Consider the following 24,664-nt stretch of genomic DNA (forward strand, 5'->3'; position numbering starts at 1 on the left):
AAACTTTAGTTGATAAGGCACGATACAAATGAACCAATGCAGTTCTTCGGATGTTTCAAGTTTGAATCCCACTTCTTTGTTAAACAGAAAATTAATTTTAGCACACCAAGTGATGTTCCCCTTGTAGTTTATCAACATGAGATTTTGCCCAAATAATTGTAAGATTTTTTTTTTCATTTTAGATATAATTACCATCACCAGTGTCAAATTTTGAGAAATCAAGACCATTAAAAAACATTCAAGATATTGGCTGAACCTATTCAGAACAAACAGAAATTGTTACCCCTGACAAGTTATGATTTTGAGGTGTCAAATGATTATTAATCCTCACCTAGTTGACATATTGCACTTCTGTGTTCCTCATCAAAGGACAGTTTCATGAGAGCAGCCATTGATGGACCTGGATTGGTGTCAACTGTAATAAAAGAACAATTTTCATTTAAATCTCGCTGTCAAAAATGATGAACTCAGTTTCCTAAATTGATAAAACGTCTGGATGCACTTGATGTTCAATTGTATCCACCATCCTGACCAAAGATGCTGAGGTTTGCAACCCCCCCCCCCCCCAAAGAATTGATGTCTCACCAGCGCTAGGTTTAGAAGCTTCTTCCCCATCCGTCTCCCGTAGCGAGTCGCAGTAGGCCCGGATCTGCTCCAACAGCCTCAGCACCCGGGCTTCTTGCTTCCGGCACCTCTCCTCCGGATGGGAGTGGACTATGTTGTGGAGGGAGGCGGCAGCACGGGCGCGAGCCTCTTTACTGCCGCGTTCTCCGAGAAGGGAGTCCTTGTCTGGACCGTGAAGGAGCTGAATCAAGAGAGGGAGACAACCTGGTTTTGGGGAATGGAGAAGTGAAATGAGTGAGTCGTTATTTTTTTTTTAAAGAAAGTTGATAAACATTCTGAGGAAACCCCACAGAATCAGTTAAGGACCAATTGGTTTTCTACAGGGTTGTAGAATTTGAAGGATTCCAGATTGTTCTTGCAAATAAGGGAGATGAAGTTTAAATCAAAGGACAATAAGACGCGTGACTACCTGACTGTCTCATAGCAATGCAGCTGTCTTGTGAACTAGACATGGCAAGCAGCGTCCGGGACATATCATCCTTGTCGTGTGTTCCAAGCATTGAAAGCAGAGAGTATACCATCTCAACCTGCACGCGAAAAAAACCCACCAAAATAACAAAAACATTACAAAAAAATAACAGTGGTATTTGGACTATGTAGCTGATGAATGCCTCCCCTCCCTCAAACCCCCCCCCCAAATAAAAACATCATATATTCTGCACTACACTTCAGTTATCAACATTTTGTATCATTGATCTAATGTGCAACCTTTGATATTTCCTTCGAGAATTTATGAGTATCATGTCTGCCACGTGTTATACCATCCAACGACAAGTCAAAAGATCATGGGTAAAACATTTCTGACATATTTGGAGTTGACATGTGGAAATTGTACAACATTTTTGGAATTGTTTTGTCTTCACTGTTAAAACTAACTGTATTAGAAATTCCTGGAGCTACTAAGCACACACATTTGCACAGAGAAGAATGTTTTTGTTGAACAATTTTTTATTTTGTTGATCCTTTTTTTGTGCAAAGCAACTGGGCCCTAGCATGTACTGACCTTGGCACCAAGTTGACCCGGTTGTAACCTCCGACCCAGCCCCGACGAGCACGCCGAACTGCTGAAGCTCATCACGCTGGACGTCTCTTGCTCTGAGGAGGAAGATGTCGCGTTGGTGGTGCTGCTCTTCATAACGTGTCGCTGGTGGATGGCCATAGCGCCCCCTACGTATGGCCACGTGCCGTGGAGCATGGTGGGCGGTATGACTGGCCCAGTGTTGTTATGGCCCTCACTGCCAACCATCTGCTGGACCGTTCCGTCCGCCGACAGGTGCGCGTATGGGCTGTCGCTCTCGGCCGAATTGACGGCACCTGAGAGGACTGCAGGATTCATGCCATTGGGCAGGTGGTTCATGAGATGCTTTGGGTCCTTGGGTTTGGTCTCGGGGGTGTGGTGAGTGCTAGGCTTGGGAGAGTTGGAGCGGCGGGTGTCGTTAGCGTTGGTTTCGTTTAAAGATGAGTTGTGGTGGTCTTTGCTTCCATTGTGTCCAGCGTTTTCCTATTAAAAACCAGAGAAGAATAATAGTTATACTGTTACTCTGTATAAATCCAATAATTTAATGATTACAATAAGCTTTAGTCTTGGGAATAAAATTATCAATTGTAGAAAACAGGTGGTAAGAAATTGATACCACTAATTTTCAATTGTTTTTGGTGCCCTAAACCATAAACATAATAAAGCGTCCATTATGTGCAGTAGATGGACCAAACACTGCTATATTCAAGATAAAATTTGGATTTTGCAAAATGACCAATTTCGGTTGTTTTTTTTTCCCTTGTAAACCGATCTAACCGTACACATACATTTGTAAATTTAATATTCTTTCCATCACCATTTTCCACAAAGTCAATGCTGCATAATACATGAAGGAATTACATGTATCTTTGTCACTTGTTACTCATTATGAATGCAGGAATGAATTTTAAGCAATCCTGTGCCGCGAGCAGAAATGTGTTGCAACACTAATCAATGGGATTATTAACAGTCCAACTTCCAATTTGTTTGCATTGTTCACTGCCTGGCAGGGTACCAGTATGGATAGTGACAGTCCGGTTATTGAACTCAGGTCGTTTGCGTGTCAGCTGCCTCTATTCTCAACAGTTCGTCAACCGAAACAAAAATGTAATAAAACCAGCAGACCCGCAATTACATGCGGAAACCATTGCATCTCCTTAGAGATATTTCACTGAGTAACCACACAGTGATACCGGGAAATTAAATTAAATTTGCCTTCTGCCTTCCCCAGTGCCTAGACGATAAACAGTTTTGGCCTTAATACATCCCATGTGATAAAAAAAACAAAACATTTAGAAAAAAATTGGGACAGAATCGGGGTATAGAATTCCTGCAGGATACACAATTGGCTTATCTTTGCGATTTATATCCCTCCATTGGGATGCATTATTCCCAAATTAAAACCTTCCGATTGGGCCTTAATATGTACATAAGAGAGTTAACCAGATGATAATCCCATTGAAAAGGGAGTGCCACTACGTTTGCATATTTTATTCAATCACTAAACCTGTAAGCAACGAATGACCCAAAAAACAACAGCTGAACACTCAAAATTTCTGAATCTCTACAGACAAGCGGCCTACAGGTGTAATTCAAAGAAGTATAGGTAGCATCACCCTTCATATTACTGTACATACATGTACTGTACATGATCCAAAAGGGAAAAATTACAGACAGTTCTGACACTGGAGTCCAAGCTACGAGACCTCCGAGCTCCAGGCTAGAAAAAGGAAGAACATGAATGCAGGCAGGTGCAAGCCCTGCATTCTGTCACCAACTATGTGTGTTTATTGATGAATATTTAAGATATATCTTCGGAGAGGTGCTTGAATTGCTAATCTGCACTCTTGCCCAGAGAAGGTTGAAGTGGTATTCATTGGGGGTTATTATTTTTAGCACTAAATAGTTGATGGTGGATCATGTCAACACAAGAAGAATTGGCACTGAATATCATTAGTAATTAATGTACGGTAATTTTCACTTTCAAAATTGTGTGCAAGATGGCTCCCACTTTGATAACAAACAAAAAAATGTGTACATCAAATTAGGTTTTGCCCTTCAAAAAAAGTTGTATGGGTAGTTACATAAACAGATTGGTTGACTACTAATTTTTGATGTCTTAAAAGAGAAAAAAAAAAATATGTGAAGTAAATATTTTAGAAAATGGGAGGGCATCAATGTTTATACAACATAATATTCTCTGATTTTCTTCGAATTATGAAACTCTCTTTTTTGAGAATAAATTGAGACTACGAATAAATCAACACATTTTTACATTTAAGATTAAAATGCATGACATGCTGAACAACAATGTACATGTAACATGTCATGGTCACATTACCAACACTGCGTGGTCAATCAAGACAATTCCCAATTAATGACAGCTCACAGATGAGTCACGGCTGCAGCACTAATTGCAACGCGGACGTGAGAGGCACATTAAAGCCAGATCGCAAATCAGGCGCGGGTAGTAAGCCTTCGCTTTCTTTTTATCCAACGGATAAGATGCCATCCAAGTTGGGATGGGATTAAGTAATGCCGCATTTAAAATCTGGCGTTAAGTCTGAAAATTCCTTTAATGCCAATTGATTAGGCTTTCTCAAGTGTGAAGAATTTTTTAGTAAATGAAAGAGAGCCTTTATCCATAGGGCACCCATTGCAATTGCTTGCAAATGGCTTTTGAATTTGGAAATACTAAAAGTTCCGGACATTTGCTGTTTTTATCTTTTGCATGGGAACCAGTGTGCGCAGGCGGTGCCCTGCAAACTGGAGTTCTAAGTAGGCCAATACACACAGTCCATAATTAGCACAACTAAAAAAACTAAATCTGCAAGAATTCATGATATCTACAATGTAGACTTTAGGCGACTCCGAATCACAATCAGACTATACTCCAAACTTGAAATCGGACTTGGGCTCCATTTAAAAAAAAAATACATAAATTAATTGGCAGAGGGTTTGGGGCCGTTGAAGGCCCAGAGCAAAGTAGGGTCTATGGCAATTGTTTGTAGTTGCCTAAAGGCAGCCTTTTAAATACCTTTTTCTTTTGTTCTCTACAGACCTTTATGGTAAGATCTCACTCCAGATTTCAATAAGGAATTCTTATAAAATCCTGAAACAGGGAGAATTTCTGACAAATCTCATCCAATTTGGAGTCGATACTGAGTGGAATCCTGACTCCAAATGTTGGAGTCGTCAATGCTTACAGTAACCCGTCTGCACTTGTGCCTACCTGTGCTGCATCTCGTTCCAGACGTTCTCGCCGCTGCTGTAACCGCTGCATCTCTCGTTCAATCAGGCAGAGTCGCTGCATGCGGGCCTCGTGTCGGTCCCCGATGTCGTCTGCTGCACCCAGCCGCTGCTGCATGACCTCCCGCAGCTGCCGGGCCTCGTATTCCAGCTGCCGACGTGCCATGTCCGTCTGGAGGGAGTACTGAAGGAAAAAGGACAAGGGGAACAAAAAGAACGGCATGGTGAGAAAAGAAACAGTGCTCTAGTCTCCCTTGATGTGGAAACTGTCACGTTGAGAGAAGATTTCTCAAGAGTGGGACATATCGTGCAGTTGTACAGTTGTTCTCTGTCACTAGCACACCCTCAACAGTGACAAAGAGAGACGGACAGACACTTGAACACCATCACTGCTGTCACGCACAGGAATAAGAAATTTACAATCAGCGTGTACTAGGTGTATTTAGGGCCGTGACACATAAGGCAATTTACAGGCAACTTAGTTCTGGGCGATCACCAAGAGGACGACAAAAGCAAACTTTAATTCTGTTAATGTTCTATGACATTTCCATAACCTGTTGGAAAATGTACTTTGTTCTCCTTGAGGGTTCCTTTTAGCTTGAAGTCTATCTGGTTGCCTCCAAGTTGCCCCTGAAAATTGCCTCATGTGACTTGGCCCTAACGTATTGTCAAAGGAGTGATTCTGACTGAAAGAATATTTCTGATCCCTGACTCAACATTCAACCTTCAGCATTCTCTGAAATCAATTTTTTTTTAATATAAATGAAATATCAATCAAAAAGAAAAAACATGGATCTGAATAGAATTGCAAACCCAACCCCAATACTTTCCCCAAAAAGCTAAGCCATTTAACAATTCGTGCCATTCAACGGGTATCCCTTTTCATTCAAAAATCTATATCACAAGAGAAGATCTAAATCCAGCAGCACTTCTATTGAAAGGATATTCTATGCGAAACCAGAAGAAAAAAAAATGATTTTTTTTTTTTTTTTTTGGTAACAGTAAAAAAAAGTAATAGCTTTTGAAAACTAAACCCTCTGGCCAAGGATTGAATGGCAAGCTACAAAACACTGGGTGAAACGTTATCCTGTGATGTAAAATACATATGCCAGCCTGGTTTCATTTCTATGATGGATTCAGATTATGACAAGGGCTGACTCTCTGGATAAGGTTCACATTGGCGCCTGCTGGCTAATATTATGCTAAGTGGTAGGCAGCCATGTTTAATAGTCGGGCAAACACATATGGAAAATTTAGGTAGTACGGTACCGGTACTTTAATGACTAACGGAAATTAAAAGTGTGTCCAAGCCTTCGTAGTAACAACTACTTCATCAGATGCAACTACTTCATCTGATGAAGGAGTTGTCTGATGAAGTAGTTGTCGCTACGATTGGTAATGCACATTTTAAATTTTTGTGAGTCATCAAAGTGCCACCCAACTTTCCATGTGGCTAATATACATGTCCGACAAGAAAATGTCAGCCAGCCACAATATCTCATACATGTACATGTAGGCTGTAAGCCAGTATCAGATCTATGATTGTGAAGTTCGAAAAACCTTCATGGTTTGTTTGGCATGGATCATGAAAAATGGCAAAAATAAAAAAGGCATCTTGTTTCAAGTGCTGTGCATTTTCGAATAATTAAGTATTCGATTATTGAAACTTGGATTTGATGGAATATTCTAACACTAACACTGAGGCAAAAACTTTTTATGAATATCATGCATGCATCGATATATTTTTTCTAGATAGCTGACTAGCTGATATTTGACAAATTAGGCCTAATATTCCTCAATGGAGCTCAAGATTAATCAGGTGCATTCTTAAAGACAAGGTGCGTACGCACTTTTTGGTAATCCTATTGATTGAAGGAGCAAAGAGTGTGTGCGTACTACCTGAGCGTAACACTCATGAGCCTAATGCCACCTAAGAAAATGGCCGTCACCGAATTAGTCTATAATCATACATGTAAAGTGGGTGTCCACAACAAAATGTTGCATTTGACAAACAATAATACCACTTAACAATAAAAATTACATCACGAATGTTTTTTCGTCATCTTCACACAACGGCTCACATTTTTCTAAAATATTTTATTTGGTAAAATGCTGTTCGGATATTCGGTGGATGATCTAATATTCGGATATCCGGATATTCAGCTCAGCCCTACATGTTTTTAAGGCAAGACCCCTTTATGATTTCCGGCCATTATTATTCTACATTTGTATATCAATCCATTAATGCTGACAGATGCTAATCCTTTATGTTTAATGACCAGCGATGTCTGGTGCCATGCAGTCAGACATCTAGGCAATTAAAGCACTGTAGACGACCATGTAATCACGGAGTGTTTCCAACCGGCCTGACTGAGCCAATTAACATGCTGTACTCGGGATGCGTAATCCAATCATTGTTACCATTCCATCATTGGAAGCAATGTTTTTAAAGTGTTTTTGTTTGCTCTAATGACCGTAAATAGATTTGGTTTACTGGTTCATTTTAGCTGACTGTCTCAAAATGCGGCCATGACCCAATTCTAACATTAATTAACCCTAACTCCCTAGGCCTTTTTGCTAGGATGTAGCCTCAATCCTGCAAAATCCTCCAATTGGCCTCATGGAAAAATAGCATATAGCCTCAATCCTGCAAATTCCTCCGTTATTTCTTGAATATGGTCCATGGAGGGATGACCACTGCCTGAATCCTGCAAAATCCTCCGGCTATGACTGTCAATAGGCTGAGGCAGAGGCAGTGACATCCTGGAGCAGTGCGGAGGATGTCAAGTATAATCAAGGACTAAATTTATGCACGGCTGAGCATAAACAACACAAGGTCCGGCCCAAGACCTTGACACAGTGCGTACTCCAAAATCCGCAACGCACTTTTGCCATGTAACCTCAATCCTGCAAATTCCTCCAATTTGCAAAAAGGATTTTGGAGGATTCAGGGCGGTTAGGGTTAACAAAGTTTATACAAACTTAAAGGAAGAAATACGTACATATGTACATGTATCGGTACATCTGTAAACTTTAAGCATACACTGTACCTGTACATGTTCTGCATTCATTCGTGTATGTTACAGCATTGGGATTATGGAGAGTTCCTTAGTTATGGTGAATGGAAAAAAACCTACCCTTGTAGCAGCTAGCACACGCAAATCTTAACAAAGATCAACAAAATCCATCAGAAACAGTTTCACCACAAAGTTTTGTTGTATTTTTCAGGGTTGGGTTTACAATGTAAATGGTCTCCGTGTGAAATGAACAAGAGTTCCATTAGCAGAAACTTGTGTATGTTTGTGCAGCACTATCAAGAAATTGGGCCGAGATTGATGACGGTGCAAAAGTCCACCTTGGAAAATCCCATGATACGAACATTCTCCATAATGTTCCATAGTGTATTAATCACTAAACACTTAAATAAATTGCCCAAGATTACATGTATGTCACAGAGAACAAACAGTTTGCCCTCTGATATCATGGCCATATTCAGACATGTACCTAGAAATAGCAGGAAATCACTCACAGAGAAAGGAATATGCCATGCAGGAATTCATGATAGTGCAACCAACCAGATTTGAAAAATAAAAATGACGGTATTTATGAAATATTCATGAAAAAAAAGCTAGTATGTGGCACACAGAAGTGAAAAAAAAAAAATCAAATTACAGAGAAGTCTGGTAGGTAGGGACTGAAAACCCAATCCATATATTGGCCCAGGCAGGAATAAAACCCGGGTCACAGCGGTGGAAGGCGAGGAAAGTACCGCTACGGCATCCTGACTCCCGTTATTCACTTTTGAATGAGACATCAAGCAAAGGAACCCACCCAGATTTTTGTTATTGTACAAATTAATTTGCACATTTTGATATATTTGCGGCCCAACAATAATTGAAAATGTCAGAAATAGAAAAAATGTAAATTTCCATTTTAACAAATACAAATTGAAAATTTGTTAAAAGAAAAAAATTAATACACTGAAGAGCAAGGGAAGATCAGCTGTAAATTGCGATACAATCTGTCATATAAACTGTCCTCTTTAGCTAAATGTCAAACTTGACCTGGCAATAAAATGTTAAGTCGGTAAAAGTGCATGTCCATGTGCATGCCATAAACGATAATAAGATAACTGGATTAACATGCTGTGAGTCCATGACCTGTGACGACCTTTTTATAATATGGTACCGTACAACTGTGTCAAAATAGGATTTGCCCCCGAAGAATAAACCATATGTATGCAAAGGCCTTTAACTTGTACATTCCACAAAGAGATTTGGATTTTTACGGACAGGGTTTTGTTTTTCTTAAATTTTCACGATGCTGTTCACCCTGAATCATTTAGCAATTTTAGTTTGCAAGGCTTCAGACGATTCAATATTGAGTTTTGGCCTTCATCACCAATGTACAAGTCATTTTGAAAACAATGAATACCCATCATACTAACAAGCAGGAGGTTTTAGGTTCGATTCCCACCCGAGTAAGCTTGTGTAATTGAATATACACCTCCCCGATGTCAAATACCATCATACCAAAATAAAAATTTGGAAGATGATTTCCGTCCCACCTGTCCCGTTCCTCTGACTTACGTTCTCTGTGATGGGCAGCTGGTCAATGTGTTGCTTGAGGGTCTGAAGTTGAGAAAAGTACCATGTCTTCAGTTTCTCCTCGCTGTCTTGCTCCGTCAACAACAGAATCCTGCAGGCAAACGGGAAGAAAAGACACACAGGCTACAGTTTAAAAAAAAGTACAGCTCAACCCTTAGCTCTCTATATTTAACTATGATTTAATCAATTTGACAGAGACAGCCTGTTCAAATCAGATATGAATTCATACAAGTTGCTCAACAACAGAGAACTCTCAGCCGTTTTATGTTTCAAAGTAATTCTGCTCAGTAATACTTTATTAAACTACCGGTACACGGTACCTTTTGTCACCATTCAGCAAAGCTGCTATTTACAAATGGAGTTCATCTGTAAGCTTATACCAATTGAGGAGGCAAAAAATACATTCATGACGAGCAGTAAATCTTCCAATCTGCTAATCAACCTGCGTTCTGTGCCATTTAGAATATCAGGGTGAAAACAAAGAAACGCTACAACACAACAGTACAACAACAACTTTTGAAAATGTTCAGTTGTTTTTTTTTAAACAAACTGCAACTAAAAATACCATCATGGATAACCTGTAAGAAAACTACTCCTTAATCACTGATTGAAGGAAGCTTTTCATCAGCAAAACTCCACACAGATCTGCTTGAGAATGTAAATACACTAACAATTTTGTTCCTGGGCCAGACGTTAAGTTAAATATGAGTAAAGACTCCACTGTGGATTGTCTCAACTGGTTCCTCCATCCACCCCCCCCCCTTTCTCTCTCCTTTTATGAGATGGAAGCCCCAGGCCAAACAGTAACAGAGCCTCTCCAGAGAAAGCTTGGCAGGACCAGGAACAGGAAGGGCCTGTGTTTGAAGGGAGGAACCTAGTAATGATGGATTATGGAGGCCTGTTTGTGACAAGAACATAATCCCTCAGAGCTTTTACTCACTTGGATAATGAGCTCCAGATTATACACACAATAGCGCTTCAATAATAGTAGAGTACTGATCTGATACAGGTTCATCAGAATAGAAACTCTCCGTCTCTCTCTACTCCCCAGAAATATCCATCAACTCAACTACGCATCAGTAAATTGAACTTTGTGAGTCAGCCTTTGATGTAAAAACTGTAATTTTAGTATTAAAGTGATACCTACATGTACATGTACATGCACGTGAACATGTAAATATTAGGCATTAGTACATTTCGGAACCAAACTGGTGATTTGAAGCAAACTTTTATGGCCTTTTCTTGCCAAATTGTGTGATGGGAGCTCCTTTTTGTGTGATGAATGCAGGTCAGACACATTTTTTAAACCAAACTTAATTGTGGCTGATACAGAATTTTGCATTTTTGGAAAATGTGTTTGGAATTTGGATGTGTTTGACAGAATCACTGGCTCTAAATTAAAAAAAGAAAGAAAGAGAATAAAGCCGCAAGAAACAATTATATGCTAATCAGGTTGGCTTAGAAGAACTTCACCTTTTATCTTTACCCTCTGGTGACCCCAGTCCAATTTCCACGAAGTTACCATATAGATGTTGTTGTCAGTCCCCCCCCCCCCTTCGAGGTTTTTTTCAAAAGTCAGTTTCTGAGGCTTTCTTTCTCCTCAAGAGAATAAATAAGTTCTGATGTGTAGTAAGGTATCTTCATTCATGTTTTTTTGCCAGATGTTAAAAAAAATCACAATCCTGAACAAATAAATGAGAGGAGTTCACTCAAGCATTGCAGCCTCATCTGGGTTACATTACATTCCCATGATGAGCTGGGACATTCGTGACAAAGGACACTGGTGATGTCCACGTATGCTTGCAGAGATGAATAGCTCGGCAGCCAAATGAGTTCACATCCTCATCTATTCCAGCTAACATCCAAGAAATTACTGCTCAAAAGTTACTTGAGAGTGATGTCCTTTACCAAGCACAGATCCCGAGTGGATGCCACATCTACATGTGCCCGATCAATTCTGTTTAATATGCACTCCCGATCAATTCTCGTAGTACATGTAAGCATATCCTGCAATCTTCTTTGAGTGATAGGGAGCAGAAGTCTAATAGTTGTCCCCAATTCCCAGTACAACTTCATTTCCTACCTTCGAGTGAAGGAAATCACCTCACAGGGCCTGCTTGCGACTAAATTCCTTGAGTGGAAAATGCTCTATCCATGCAGAATACAGCTACAGCAAGCCCAAGGAAATCAATTCTCGACACGGAAAAAAATAGAAGTGGGTCTCGGGAAAAGTAGTAGCTCACTAAGGGGAGAGACCCGATGGCATAATGTGAGTCACAGATATTATTGCAAAAACCGCAACATCTCAAGAAGTACTGGTACCAACATCAACCACGCCATGCACGTACCGCCCCGTATTAATGAAACAATTGCAATAACTAGTGGTTAACTGTCACAGTCACCGATAGAATGCTGGGGGGGGGGGGGATGGGGGGGGGGGAATAACAACATCTGGAAATCATATCAATTAGAATATCGGTATTGATCTCCTACAGACCATACCCAAGAAACTCTTGGCCGACTAAGAGGTTAATGTGAAAATCATGATGCTGGGCCCTTGCGGAGGCATCGCCAATTAAACTGCGATCAAAACCGCATTATTCAAATTTCTTGTCAGCTGGGCATTTTCTTCAGGGAATATGATTTTTTTTCATATCTTCTTGAAGAGTTTTCCAGGACGTTCTTGAAATTGAGTGGGGCTGTGATCCCATAAATGATTATTGCGATCACAGAACTCCCCAAATGCTTTTTCAGGACATGCACGTGTTCTTCAAATGACAAGCCACTTCGTATGGTCTCAATTTGAACCCAGTAATCAATCTAAAAAAAAATGTTGTACTTGAGTTTCTTGTCCGTCGTGATGAAATAGAAAACAGAGTTGACAGCCGGAGAGATTGGATAAAACTCGGAGATGAGGGAAAGAGTGGGGAAAAGATAAGAGGAGTTGGAAAGGGGAAGTTGTAAAGAAACAGGGAGACTGTAATTTAATCTTGGGGAGGAAAAAACAGATGACAGGGCCGATTATCGCGCTTTGGAAAATATTGCTAAAAATATAGTGGGTAACGTATGGGCATTATTATCAATGCATGAATAGTTGAAGCCCATTATGATTTAGATCTACCGGTACACTATGTAGTCAGGGTTCTAGACAGGGGGAGGCAAAATAGGAAGATAAACACAAATGAAATTTGGAGGACCACATTTTTATAACAAAAAAACACAAAAATTTCACAAATTCCTGGAAAAAAGGTTAACTGCATTTACAAGCTCAATTTTTCTAAAAAAAAATTGAGAAAAAAATCTGATTTTTTTTTTCAAATATCTTTCCAAAAAGAATTTCCTTTAGAAACTTGGCTACATTTTTTTGAATTAACCATCCATTCTCCAAAGAACCTTACCAGTTTAATCCTTAACAGTTGAAGATAATTACAAGGCCAAGGAAGGAAACAAAAGTAAAAATGGAAAGAGTTCTGATCTTATTAAATTCTGGCCGAAAAAAATCCATAGCATCCAACAGTCTAGCAATGCGTCTTTCCTCAGGGTTTGTCCACATCCCTAGGATACTAAAAATCAATTTCACAAATATTTGCGCTAAGCTTTCAATTGTACAGCCTCATAACTCTATAATATACCAGCTGCACACCCTCACAGCACTGGTCAACCATCTTTCCATCTTGCCATTTTGCAGTTGCTGCGGACCGAAGCCCCGAAGCTAAAAGTGACTCACGTGCCCAGTCCTCACTCTCCTCATCTCACAATTTCCCCATTCTGCTACAGAAACCTCCCAGACACCTTCCCAGATGAAAATTACTGAACCAGATACAATTTCATTAAGAATTCTCTGGAATGCTATCTGATACTGCCACACGTCACACCTCCTTTTGGCAGCCTAATTTTTTGTTTGTGTCTCCGTTCTAATTCTATGGTACTGCACACATACATGTACCGGTATGCTTTTTTGTTTTAATGAGCATGACATGCATTTTTCAACCCTTTTCCGACAAAATCCAGGAAGACATGTATGGAACGGTCATTAATTTTTTAAAAAGGGGCGGAAAAAGGATGTTCTCTGCAGGGAATAAAAGGACTTAACTCTACAGTAGTTCATTTTTTCTCCTGTGATAATTAATATAAAATAAAATCATGACAGTATGTGAATGTAATCGTCAAAATCTGGTAGGGGCCTACATACATGTGATTTGTCCACAACCAGTGAATGATAATTGCTGACGACCTAATTTTGTAAAAAAAAAAAATCCTTAAATTTCCAAAATTTATTTATAAATAAATAATGTACATATTGGTAAATATATGTGTCTTCCTTCCCAAGTTGTGAAGATTAAAGGACAGCACATGCACGCAAGAAATGAAAAATTTCGAAATAAACCTGGCACTGTACTTCAAGAATAGGTCTGGATCAACATGACATTCACTACACCCAACGATTTTCTTTGAGCATCAGTTGTTCAACAGCAGAGGCCTCATTATCCAATTTCTCCAGTTCCTCGGTCACAAATTTGACTTGTTTGGTCGCCCCAGCCCAGGTGGTATAGTTGAGTCAGCAGTGGTAACATTACATTAATGATCAGGGTTCCAGACAGAGGCGGGACAAAACAACAAAATGTTCCGAGAAAACACATGGCTTGTCACAGGTCAACGCAAGTTGGGAGTAAACAGAATGCAATGTAATTTCAAGACTCCGGGTGCATCATATAAACTCTTCAACTCTTATTCAATTCTTCAATAAGAATTCCGCTATTTTACTCCAAACTGTGTAAACATGTCCATTTTTTAGACAGAACTACAAAATCAACGCATGTTTTACAAAAAATACAAAATTGACAAAGGAATTATTGTATATGTTTCAAATGCTTTCAAAAATGGTCTCTGACCTCAAATCTGATTGCGAGAAAACGGCAGAAGTTCACAACTACTTTTGGAAGTACCCGGTACCTACCGGTACTAACTGCTGCCGCTACTTTCCATATTCGGAGGTGATTTTGTCCACCACACCCACAAACTCACACTTAAAACATTCCACATGTACCGGTATTCATACACCATGTTTCCGTAAACATAGACTCAATGTCATGCACCGAAGAGTCATGCCCGTACAGTACAGAACATGAAAATACCACGCTGACTTCTCACACAAACTTCTTTAACATCCAAACGGCACTACCACGTCGGTTGCGACAAAGACGTGAATAAACATACATGCACCGTATGGCAGATAAACTGCTGATTGATGCAGCGATAATCTGCGGTATGTGTAAACCAGCCATCACCGGTCCCCATCGTGACCAATCAGGCACATGCCTATGTATCAACTGACTGGGGACCAGACGGTAATTATTTAGCTAGTGGGGCCGCGTTGGTATTCTCTCGTTTCTTTGGATTGATCTGCGGTACTTGAAACCATGAGGATTACTTTGTGGATGCTTGTTCACAGGGTATACAACATACCGGTACATGTACCACGTCCACAGTGAATAGAAGCCTCTCCAGTTTACTGGCCATTAATTTGAAGGGGTGGGAAACTTAACAGCTCCGCCCACATTTTGCTTATTAGCCAAAAAAAAAAACCCACCAAAAAACCGGACAATAGCAAGTCACATGCAACACAACACAGTAAATGTATATTTTGGCTGCTAACTTGTTTTTACCCAGTAGACTTTGTTTGGTGCTTGAAAATGTCTGTGCTAATCAGATCAATGACATTGGCTTCGGATTGTAATAATTTGCTCAAATCCAAGATCAAAAATTCAGGGTTGTATCGAAACCTGCAATACACTCAGGGGCAGTATTTGACAGAGACCCGAGTCTAGCTAGCACATTATTCTCCATTTTTTTCAGAGAATGCTCTTTCCAACTTCAGAAAAATTCAGAAGATCAGGTTCTAATGAACTTTTTTAAATACAACCTTCTACTACAAAACACAAAATTACTGGCATACATACATGTATACATAGGCTCTCTATGTTTGTAGATCCAAATGTATGACAATTTCAACTTGGAAAAAAAAAACAATCCCAATTTATGTAATCAATAGTGCAATTAGTTTCAACCTGGTGTCTGGCGGTTTGCATCGTTCATGGAGGGCAATCATTTGGTTGATTGGTTGGGTCAGCGAACCGGTCAATTAATTGGATGGCCAGTCCCAATAGTTGGTCTGACAGATTGGTGATGGCAGTTTAAGATGACCCGTCCATTTTTTTAATTTTTTTTTAAATTTCATCCCAATTATGCATTATTTTTAATTGCTCTTTTTTTTAACTATACAAAAGTTACCAACATTTGAATGAGACATACATGTAGTACGAAAATTTTGGCCCATGTTTTAGTTGTGGAATAAATTTGTAAATTTCAAATTATTTGTGGCCCAGTCTCACCCCCCCCCCCCCCTATCATATTTGATAAAGTAGGGACCTGGGAACCAGTCTATAATTGTAGGGTGGATCTATTTGTGCACAAAAGTAACCCAAAATATATGCTTTGTTTTTTCAGAAGGTTGCTCACTCCCAAAAATACATTGTGGATAAAAAGAAATTTAAAACAGTTTTCTTGTAAAAGAAAGTAGACAAGTTGAGAATTTCTCACAAGATAAAAATTGAGTCTGCTGAAGAACACTGGCAGTACCAGTAGATAGGAATGTTTGAGCTAACACTGACTTGATGTACTGGTACAAGTATATTTTCCTGAACATTTCCGAACATTTCACTTGCTCGCCTGAATTTTTTTTTACGAAACCACTTTAATCCATAGAACCTTTATCAGAAGAAAAACATGATGTATGACCAGTATTCCCTGGGTTCAGCAACAGAAAACAATTTTTCATCAAAATGAAAAATCTTTACGAGCAGAGTGACAGCTATCAAAATTAAGACAAATGGTTTCGTTGCGGATGAGAGGAAACAGCTTCAAAGGAAAGCAGAGAAGGACAAGGATGAGCTTGAAGAAGATTATCAATCTTGGTGACTCAGCTCAGGAACTGATCTTGGAAGGAGACAGCGATACTTTGATTGGTTTCTGAATTTATGGCCGAGTTGCAGATGGAGGTGTCCCATCAAATTAAGAATATGTGTGAGCAAAAATGTCAATATTTCCAAAGATACCTCTCCCTCTCATAAACAGTTCTTGCGTTTGACAGTTTGTTAAATGTAGGATTTTCTTTTGAAATTAATGTGAAGTTCAATTCGATTTCCTTTGGAACTTGCATATGTCTTAATTTAAGTAAGACATACATTTATGGATTTTTTGTTTTTAATTAGTTATAAATGTCAAACATTATTAAAAAGCACAAGAAAAATTAAAGAGGAGTTATAGCCAGGAAAATAAATTAGAGGACTGTGGCATTTTGTCATATAAATCACTATCAAAAATGTCCGCGCCTAATCATTTATTGATGTACAATGTACCAGTATGCACGTGGGTCATTCTATAAGTATAAGATTAACTTCAAACAATTTTTAATTTGTTACAGGTTCATTTGTAGGGACTGGTAGGTACATGTAGTTTGCTATGCTAATCACTCTTGGAGGATGACTGCATTAAGTAGTATGTATCAGAGCTATAAAATCATAAATGTCAGAAGTAACAGGGACAGGAAAAAAACGTGGACCCCTTATAAATAAGACGACCCACGTACTGTACAATGCAAACTGCTTCAGGTTTTCTGATCAAAATGTATTTACAGTACATGGGCATTCATAGAGAATGTCAATATGGAGAGGGTGCCCTGTCAATGTAAATGCTACACAAATTAGATGATTTGGTGGGTCAGGCGAAGGCAATATTGAATCCATCAGATTGCATTTGCAATTTATAGATCTTGGGATGGTTGATATTCCAGCTAGATATAGTCCCTTCACAGCCTCAACTGGCTTCATTTAACAGTCTTTTTTTTTTTTTTTTTTTACCTCTGCCTATCAAATCAATTGACCTGCTCATCGGGGCCATGGACAAATTTGATTTTGTTTTAAGTGACAGGTGTCGGTTAAAGGTAAGATAAAAGTCATGCGTAATTTTTGTTTTGAAGATTTACACAATCAAGTTCCCAAAAGAAGTTGAGAGACAAAAGAATCCATAAAAACTGAACTTGATATAAACATTTTTTTTTTTTTTTTTACATCAACTTTGTAAATAAGAGGAAGTAAGGGCCTAATTCAGATTGACTGGACTGAATTTAATAAAACCCCCAATATTATTCATTATCTTTGTTACCAAGAACTTTATCATTTTTATTAAAAAGAAAAAAAAAGAAAAAAGAAATTGACAAATACTGCAGAGGAAAGATACCTTAAACATGATTATTGCTGTGGCTGGCCCAGGGAGGACAATAATACTTTTCCGGGCCTGATAAGATGAAGACAAGTGCGATGCGGGCATCCATACTGCATCGTAAGGATCCATGAGAGACTGTGTGCGAGTGCATCAGGGGATGAGTCAGGGTTGCCGTGGCAATAGTCAGAGTGATGTGGGGATGGGGGGGGGGATGCACTCATGTACATCCAGTACCCACGAGATGGGAAGATCTATTCTGAGAAATCAATGAAAGGTCCAGTCATGTGTCACTCATTCACTTTTCTGAGAAAAATTCCCACTGCTGTTCATGATTGCAAATAGTAGGAAGTGCAAAGAGTTTAATATTTGTCATTTCTCAAATGGCAATAAATTCAATTCCACAGATCTTGTTACTTAATATAAGTTTTAAAAACATTGTTTTAAAGAAACACTAACCATAAAGCCTGACAGTTCTTAAAAACTGTAAAAATGTTCAATTCCTGTAACACTCAGCAGTTTACTTCTAAATAACGTCCAAATCTTGTGTCAACAGAACAACACCACTGAGATTTCTTTCAATTTTAGGTTGAACAGAGATTCAAACCTGCAGAATGCATTTCGTCCGGAAAACTCTATTTTGTTCGTTGGCTAATTTATGAATACTTTTTAAACTGTAGATCTGTAGAACTGAGCTTTGTGTACTCTACAAGAACACAAAAACCAACATCAAGGTACATGTACATTGCACTTGAACACTGCACCACTATGCAAAGTACTATTTAACATGTATAATTAAACATGGAGTAATCCTCATAGTCCCAAATACAGTGTACCGATACATGCTGAAATGCACAGCAGACTGTCATGATCACTCAAAGTCTCCACAACGTCGAGCACCACAATACGAACCTAACACCTGCAAGTCTGTCTTTCCGCAAATGTATTCCCCTGACCCCATTCACAGATGAATAAAAACCTCCTTCTGCCAATCGGAGGAAGAACAAAATAACGCGTGCGTGAATTGCGCCATTTATTATTTACTGACGGGGGATTGGCAGAGGGTAACTGGATACATTTGCATGGAGAAGTCTGAAAGGTTTTTGATCAGATACATGTACCTGGTGGCAAAACACCACAAATGCTTCAATTTTTTGCTGCAATTAAAAAGGTTGGAATGTGGTGATAAATGTTTTCCTACGACTTTGAATATTGACTTTGTGCCGTTTACAGACGTAATTTAGAACGTCGGTGAATTATAAGCTTGAGAAACTGATATACGTACATGTACCTGTATACCAATATTACAAAAGGTTGCTTCAACACATGTGCAGGTACTCAGACTTGTATACCCCACCCCCCAAAAATAAAAACACCCCCCTCACAGAAAAGAAAAGAAAATCACAAACCAAACCCCCCCCCCAAAAAAAAACCACCAACCCAAAAACCAAGAAACAGTAAAATGCTGTATTTGATTCGCTGTGAAATGATTATCATTGGTTGACAATGGTGCTTGTTTAAACAAATGTATACTGTATGACTTTAAACCATACACAAAAGTGTCAAAATTTAAAATTTCTAGATTAAATTCCTGAATTCGCTCTGATGAATTACAATTACTTATCATTTAAATGTGTGTATACATGTAGTCATCCCCAAGGATTTTAAGGATATGAAGAAAAAAAACATAATTTTTTTTTTTAAATGTAAATTTATGGTATGTGTCAGTTGTCAAAATATTCAAAAGAAAGTGCCGACACCTATTCTTAGCAGCAGTTATATGTAACATCAAGCAGGGGCCTTGAAATTTCTGAACGAGCCTCCACTCATATCTTAACAAGATTCCTGCGAGCGTTCACAAGATGACAAGCATTTTTCCCCTCCCTGCATAGCTGAAGATGGTACATGGAGATGCTGTCTCGTCAGTGACCGTAACAGCGACAAAATTCCATTGACGTGGTATTGATTGTAGTGTGGGGGGTGGGGGGGGGGAGAAGGGGGGGGGGGGGGGGGGGGAGAGGAGAATGGCACGCATTCCATATGTATCAGCAGCAACATAAACAACATAAGATGATGGGAGTAGCCGTATGTACATGTTCGTGTGTCAGCACTCCAGATTTGCTAAGCAACTGTATAAGAAAGGCATCAACTATCAGAAGCAAGGGGGCAATGACAGTCAGTAATGCTTAAGTAATCATCCTAATTGCTTAGTTGAAATTCGTACGTTATGTACGTTTTGTTACATGATAGAAATTTACATACACTGACAAAGGAAATGTACAATTTGAAAATAAATTCATGCTTCAGACTTACCTCCACAACTCAGTGATGCTTGGCACAGCTTGTGCTATCAATGTATCATTCTGAGATGGATCATTCCTATCGTTGATGATGTCAGTATCAATCCAAAGACCAGCATGTTCAGAGAAGCCGTCTTTTCATGATGTCTGTCCTACAATGTGCCGTATTAAGCACCAGTCTTGACTATAACTAACATCTCCGCCAATTCGTCAAATCCACTCACGTCAAAATCAGCGATGCGTTGACCATCCGTTACACTCCACTGACGCACAGACGTGACGCTCCAAATCTATAAACCATCCTTCCATGCCTTACACACGTTCCTCCAAACTCGCCATATGTGAATCTGCATTCTCCAAGGTGACATCGATTTGAAATTCCCGTCCCAAAGAATGCACAGCACGCAATACACACTTACTGCTGCCAACCATTATCAACCTTCCAAAAATTAAGGCGACGTCTCCTTCCAAATTAAAAAAAGAATTCTACGATCCAAACATCTTCAATTACAAACAGGACTTCGTCAACTTTCCCTTTCCCCAGATTGCCTGGAACGACCATGAAGCAGTTGCAAAACAGCCCGTTTCAGTTCCGGTCCGAATGTCTGTCAAAAATTAATACGCTGTGCCCAGACGCTGTACACACACAGCAATATCCTCAAAGGGCCCCAAGAGAAAGAGAGAGAGCAGTCTGTACACAGACAGGCACAGCTTGTGTCGTCGGTTTCTCCGACAGTGATAGAGAGTTCATCTACTACCCAACAGACGAAGCAGAGAAGATAAAAAGAAAATTACAGATGAGGGAGTCGGAGAGACTAACCCTGAATCATATGCATCTGTGGTGAAAGACGGCTGCCCGGTGACGTAGGGAGAAGGGAGGAAGATGATTATGGAAGATCCTCCTCAGCGGCATAAGCAGCGACCTCCCTGCATCCTAGACTCACCACACACAGAGCAGTGTAGGATAAGAGCTGATTGTGGTTACACATGGACCGTACATGTAGCAAATGACCGGATATATGAATTATTCATGATCCTGTCTGATGAGTTGGTGTGGCTTAATTACAGCACAGAGACATTTCGACTGTTGAGTGGTGATGAAATTTGGAGTGTGAATTGCCCAAGAATATTGGTTTTACACAGTGTTTCCTTCGAGCAACAGGATATGTACGTGAATTTGTTTGCATTCCATGAATAGTAAGCATAAAGATTGGGGCCGGGAAATAACAATTTTACAGAGCAGAGGCAGGGAAATACACCATGAATAAATTTGTACGACAGATCATAACATACAATGTACCTCCTACAACGAGTAGAGATGGTACATGTACATTGTAAAAACAATATCACTTGGGGAAAACTAAATATTCACACTCCACCAAATTTGGTTCAGTAACTCAAATACGATGCAATAAATAAATTAGAAACATAGTTTTTTTGGCAGATACCAGAAAATATGCCAGGCCTAAGGGTGCTATAATGTATCCAGTACTGTACGGCCAAACTGGATGAAATTGATCACACTGTGAGTCAAAAGACCAGGGAAAGGTCAATTGGGGTCAGCCAATCCTGTGTTAGCAAGGTCGCTAATCGCAACTTGAATGGATATATGGGGACTAGAATTGCAAATCACAAATGTGTCTTTGTGCAAGTCCCTGCGCACAATATGTGTATTTGTACCTTGTGTTTCATGGTTCTTGAAAAATGGTTTTCCAGTCATACATAGGTCTAACTAAAGATTAACTGACTTTAAAAGTCTAATTTTAGGAGTTTCATATTTTTAATGTTTCAAAATTTTGCTGGGAATTTTTGTATAATGTAACATAAATTTTAAGTTCATGTAATTCTAATAAATATTCAAAATAAAAGTTACATTTTCCTGATTTTTTAAAAAGGTTTCTTAAGGTGAAGTCCTACAGAATCGGTCACCCTCCACTAATTTTGCTCATGCTCCTCCCCCTTTTGTTTTGGCCTAGCATCATACCTTGGGTCCCAAGTAACTTAAATCCAGATGGGAGAAAAAATGGATTGAAAAAAAGTGCGTGGGCCCTAATCTTCAGTCATCAAAGTTGCAAGAATTTAATCTGTTCACCTGATGTTCGCATGCCAAAATCCTTCAACGTTTAATTTCAAATACAACTGTGTCCAGAATTGATTCTCGATGGAAGCCCTGGTAGAAAGCAAATATTGTTTCTCGTCATATTTCCCTGATGAGTTGAAAAAAAAAAATTATACCTCCCTAGATCTTATCAATTCTTGATCAGAAGGATAGAAAAACGGAGACATATTTACGCATTAGTAATCACGCTAAGAAATCGCAGCGGCAACTTGCGGGCATTGGGTATCGGGCACGTTGCCATCTGGAAATTTTTTGATCCTCTCTAGGTTTCAGATGACACGACCCTTATTCCCAGGAGAAATACGTCCTGTAAATGCTGACATTGTTATTCTAACGACCGAGGTTGTGAATCTTGGAGAGAGCAGACACATTCTGTTATTGTTGCAGATGAAGGAGATTTAGCCACATCGCGGGATAAAGGAGATGGCTTTATTATTTTTTTTCATGTATACATAAAGCAACACCACTTTAATTTCCTACTGCAGGAAAGTAACAGGAAGTGTGTTGAGAAGATTTTTTTTTAATGTTTTTTTTTTTAGTGGATACAAAGAGAAAGATTGATTAAATTAGCGACACAATCCCAAATAATTTGTGAGGCGAGGAGAAAGGACTATGTGTATGTTTGTGCTGTCAGGTCTGTCAGTGCCTGGGGGGGGGGGGGGGTGCTCTGAAAGATTTCATCAAGATTGATTAGGCGGGGTATGAGTCTGAGGCAGAGTGGAAAATTCTGCAGTGTAAACTTCCTCAGGAAAATAGGAGGACTTTACCCCGGCAATGGAAATCATGCATAAACTGTGTGCTTATTAGCATGACTTGTGTGGACATTTGGAAAACGCTTTACATGCATGTAACTTGAAATATAATCACAATTCCATATGTAAATTTGTACATGTTCACCGTTTATGGAATCAGCTATGTTTGCCTTTCCAAAAAAAAAACCAAGAAAAGAAGAAAAAAAAGATAACAATTGAAGATTGTTACTTTACATGTTTACATACATGTAATTAACTGGAAAGTTGCAAAATCCTTTGATCCTGTACACATTAAGTAAAATGCACAAACATTTCCACGTTAAAGCATTTCCTCGCCATCCATTCTATCAATGTTATGGAACTACCGGTACTTTCCTTTCCATACAGAGTTGAAAATAAAATCTTAAGAATAACACATTGTGTTCAATTTTTTCAGAAAGTATGGTTCAAACTATCAAATTTGTAAGTTGGAAGCAACACATTTCTCATGACTTTTTTACAATGCTGTTCTGAAGTAAGTCTCTTTTCCTTAAGTATACACGATGTAATTCCTGCAATAAATGCTACCCGGTATGTTCATTATTGGACACATCGGTATATGTGTAGTTTGACAGAAATGTCATGTACTATAGAAGCAAAGAGTATGTAAATCGTTCTAAATCCAGCGGTGAAATTGCCGCCCTATCTCTCTCTCTGCCTGAGTTACTTTCATTTCTCTCTCATGAATCCGTTCTGTCAGAATCAGAACAAGTCTCAAAGGCACGAACCGCTGATGACATGAATCATGACCACACATGAAATCCTCTGCGTTGACAGATGGGTGGAAGAGGGGGGGGGGGGGTGTTAACGGACGATGAGATATTACTTGGTGATGATGGAATGGACTACATTCACAGATTCTCTCTGTCTGGTAAAATGGGACACATGAAAAGATAATGAGTCTGACAACAACAAAAAGTCCATCAGGCAAAGCTTACAGCTACTTGACAAATAAAAAAACATAAATGTCTAAGGAAGTGAGATAATGCCAATCAAACACAAACTGCTGGGAAAGTTCTTGGGGAAAAAAAAGGAACTTTCCCTTCGTTTAAAAATAACAATGTAGTACTCAAAAGTGTTGTACATGTCTCACACACCTTACATGTAACTTTTTTCATGTGGCCATGAGATCAGTTTTCTGCAGCAGCTCAAGATCAGCATCATATGGTCTCAACCCTCACAGGTACCCACTAACGTACTTCTGGGTGGAGAAAGACAATTGTAGTAAAGTGTCTTGCCCAAGAACACAAACACCACAAATAAAAAATCAAATGATCCTGACCCTGTTATGTACAGACTGCAGCAAGACTAAAGCAAGTGCATGTTATGTACTTTCAATGCGAGGCAACAAAATTCTTTGCAAGTCACCAGCGTTGGGAATAGACCAATACTATACATGACATCACCCACGACAGGATTCTAAATCAATTCAGCGATTGTAAGTGAAGTTGAGGAAGCATGCTCAATGAAACCACTTCCATGTACAATGGAGACAGATGTGCACTCAGTCTGTGCTAGAAGCAGACCCCTGGAAAACAAGGTGAAAAATGTCCCTTGACTTTAATGGCCTTGCATGAAAACATATTACCGATTCTATCAATCTCTTTTTAGTTTGCCCCTAAGCCACTCTCACCACCCAGGGGTTCCCCTGGGTGGGGGTTCCCCTGGGTGAGGCT

The 24,664-nt window shown here is 39.3% G+C and overlaps 1 protein-coding gene across 1 annotated transcript in view; it reads right to left on the minus strand.

Annotated features, from left to right (window-relative positions):
* LOC119746142 (adenomatous polyposis coli protein-like) overlaps positions 1–20,209 on the minus strand; it is a 33,668-nt gene extending 13,459 nt beyond the window's left edge. The window contains exons 1-7 of the mRNA XM_038222946.1: positions 20,092–20,209; positions 9,481–9,589; positions 4,875–5,075; positions 1,628–2,125; positions 1,034–1,151; positions 586–828; positions 332–415 (exon numbers count right to left, since the gene is read on the minus strand). Coding sequence (XP_038078874.1) covers positions 332–415; positions 586–828; positions 1,034–1,151; positions 1,628–2,125; positions 4,875–5,057 — 1,126 coding nt within the window. The 5' untranslated portion in view covers positions 5,058–5,075; positions 9,481–9,589; positions 20,092–20,209. The remainder of the gene's footprint in view (positions 1–331; positions 416–585; positions 829–1,033; positions 1,152–1,627; positions 2,126–4,874; positions 5,076–9,480; positions 9,590–20,091) is intronic.
* Between the last annotated feature and the right edge of the window lie 4,455 nt (positions 20,210–24,664).

This window comes from Patiria miniata, unplaced genomic scaffold, assembly GCF_015706575.1.
Source record: "Patiria miniata isolate m_02_andy unplaced genomic scaffold, ASM1570657v1 HiC_scaffold_7, whole genome shotgun sequence".
Taxonomy (NCBI): Eukaryota; Metazoa; Echinodermata; class Asteroidea; order Valvatida; family Asterinidae; genus Patiria; species Patiria miniata.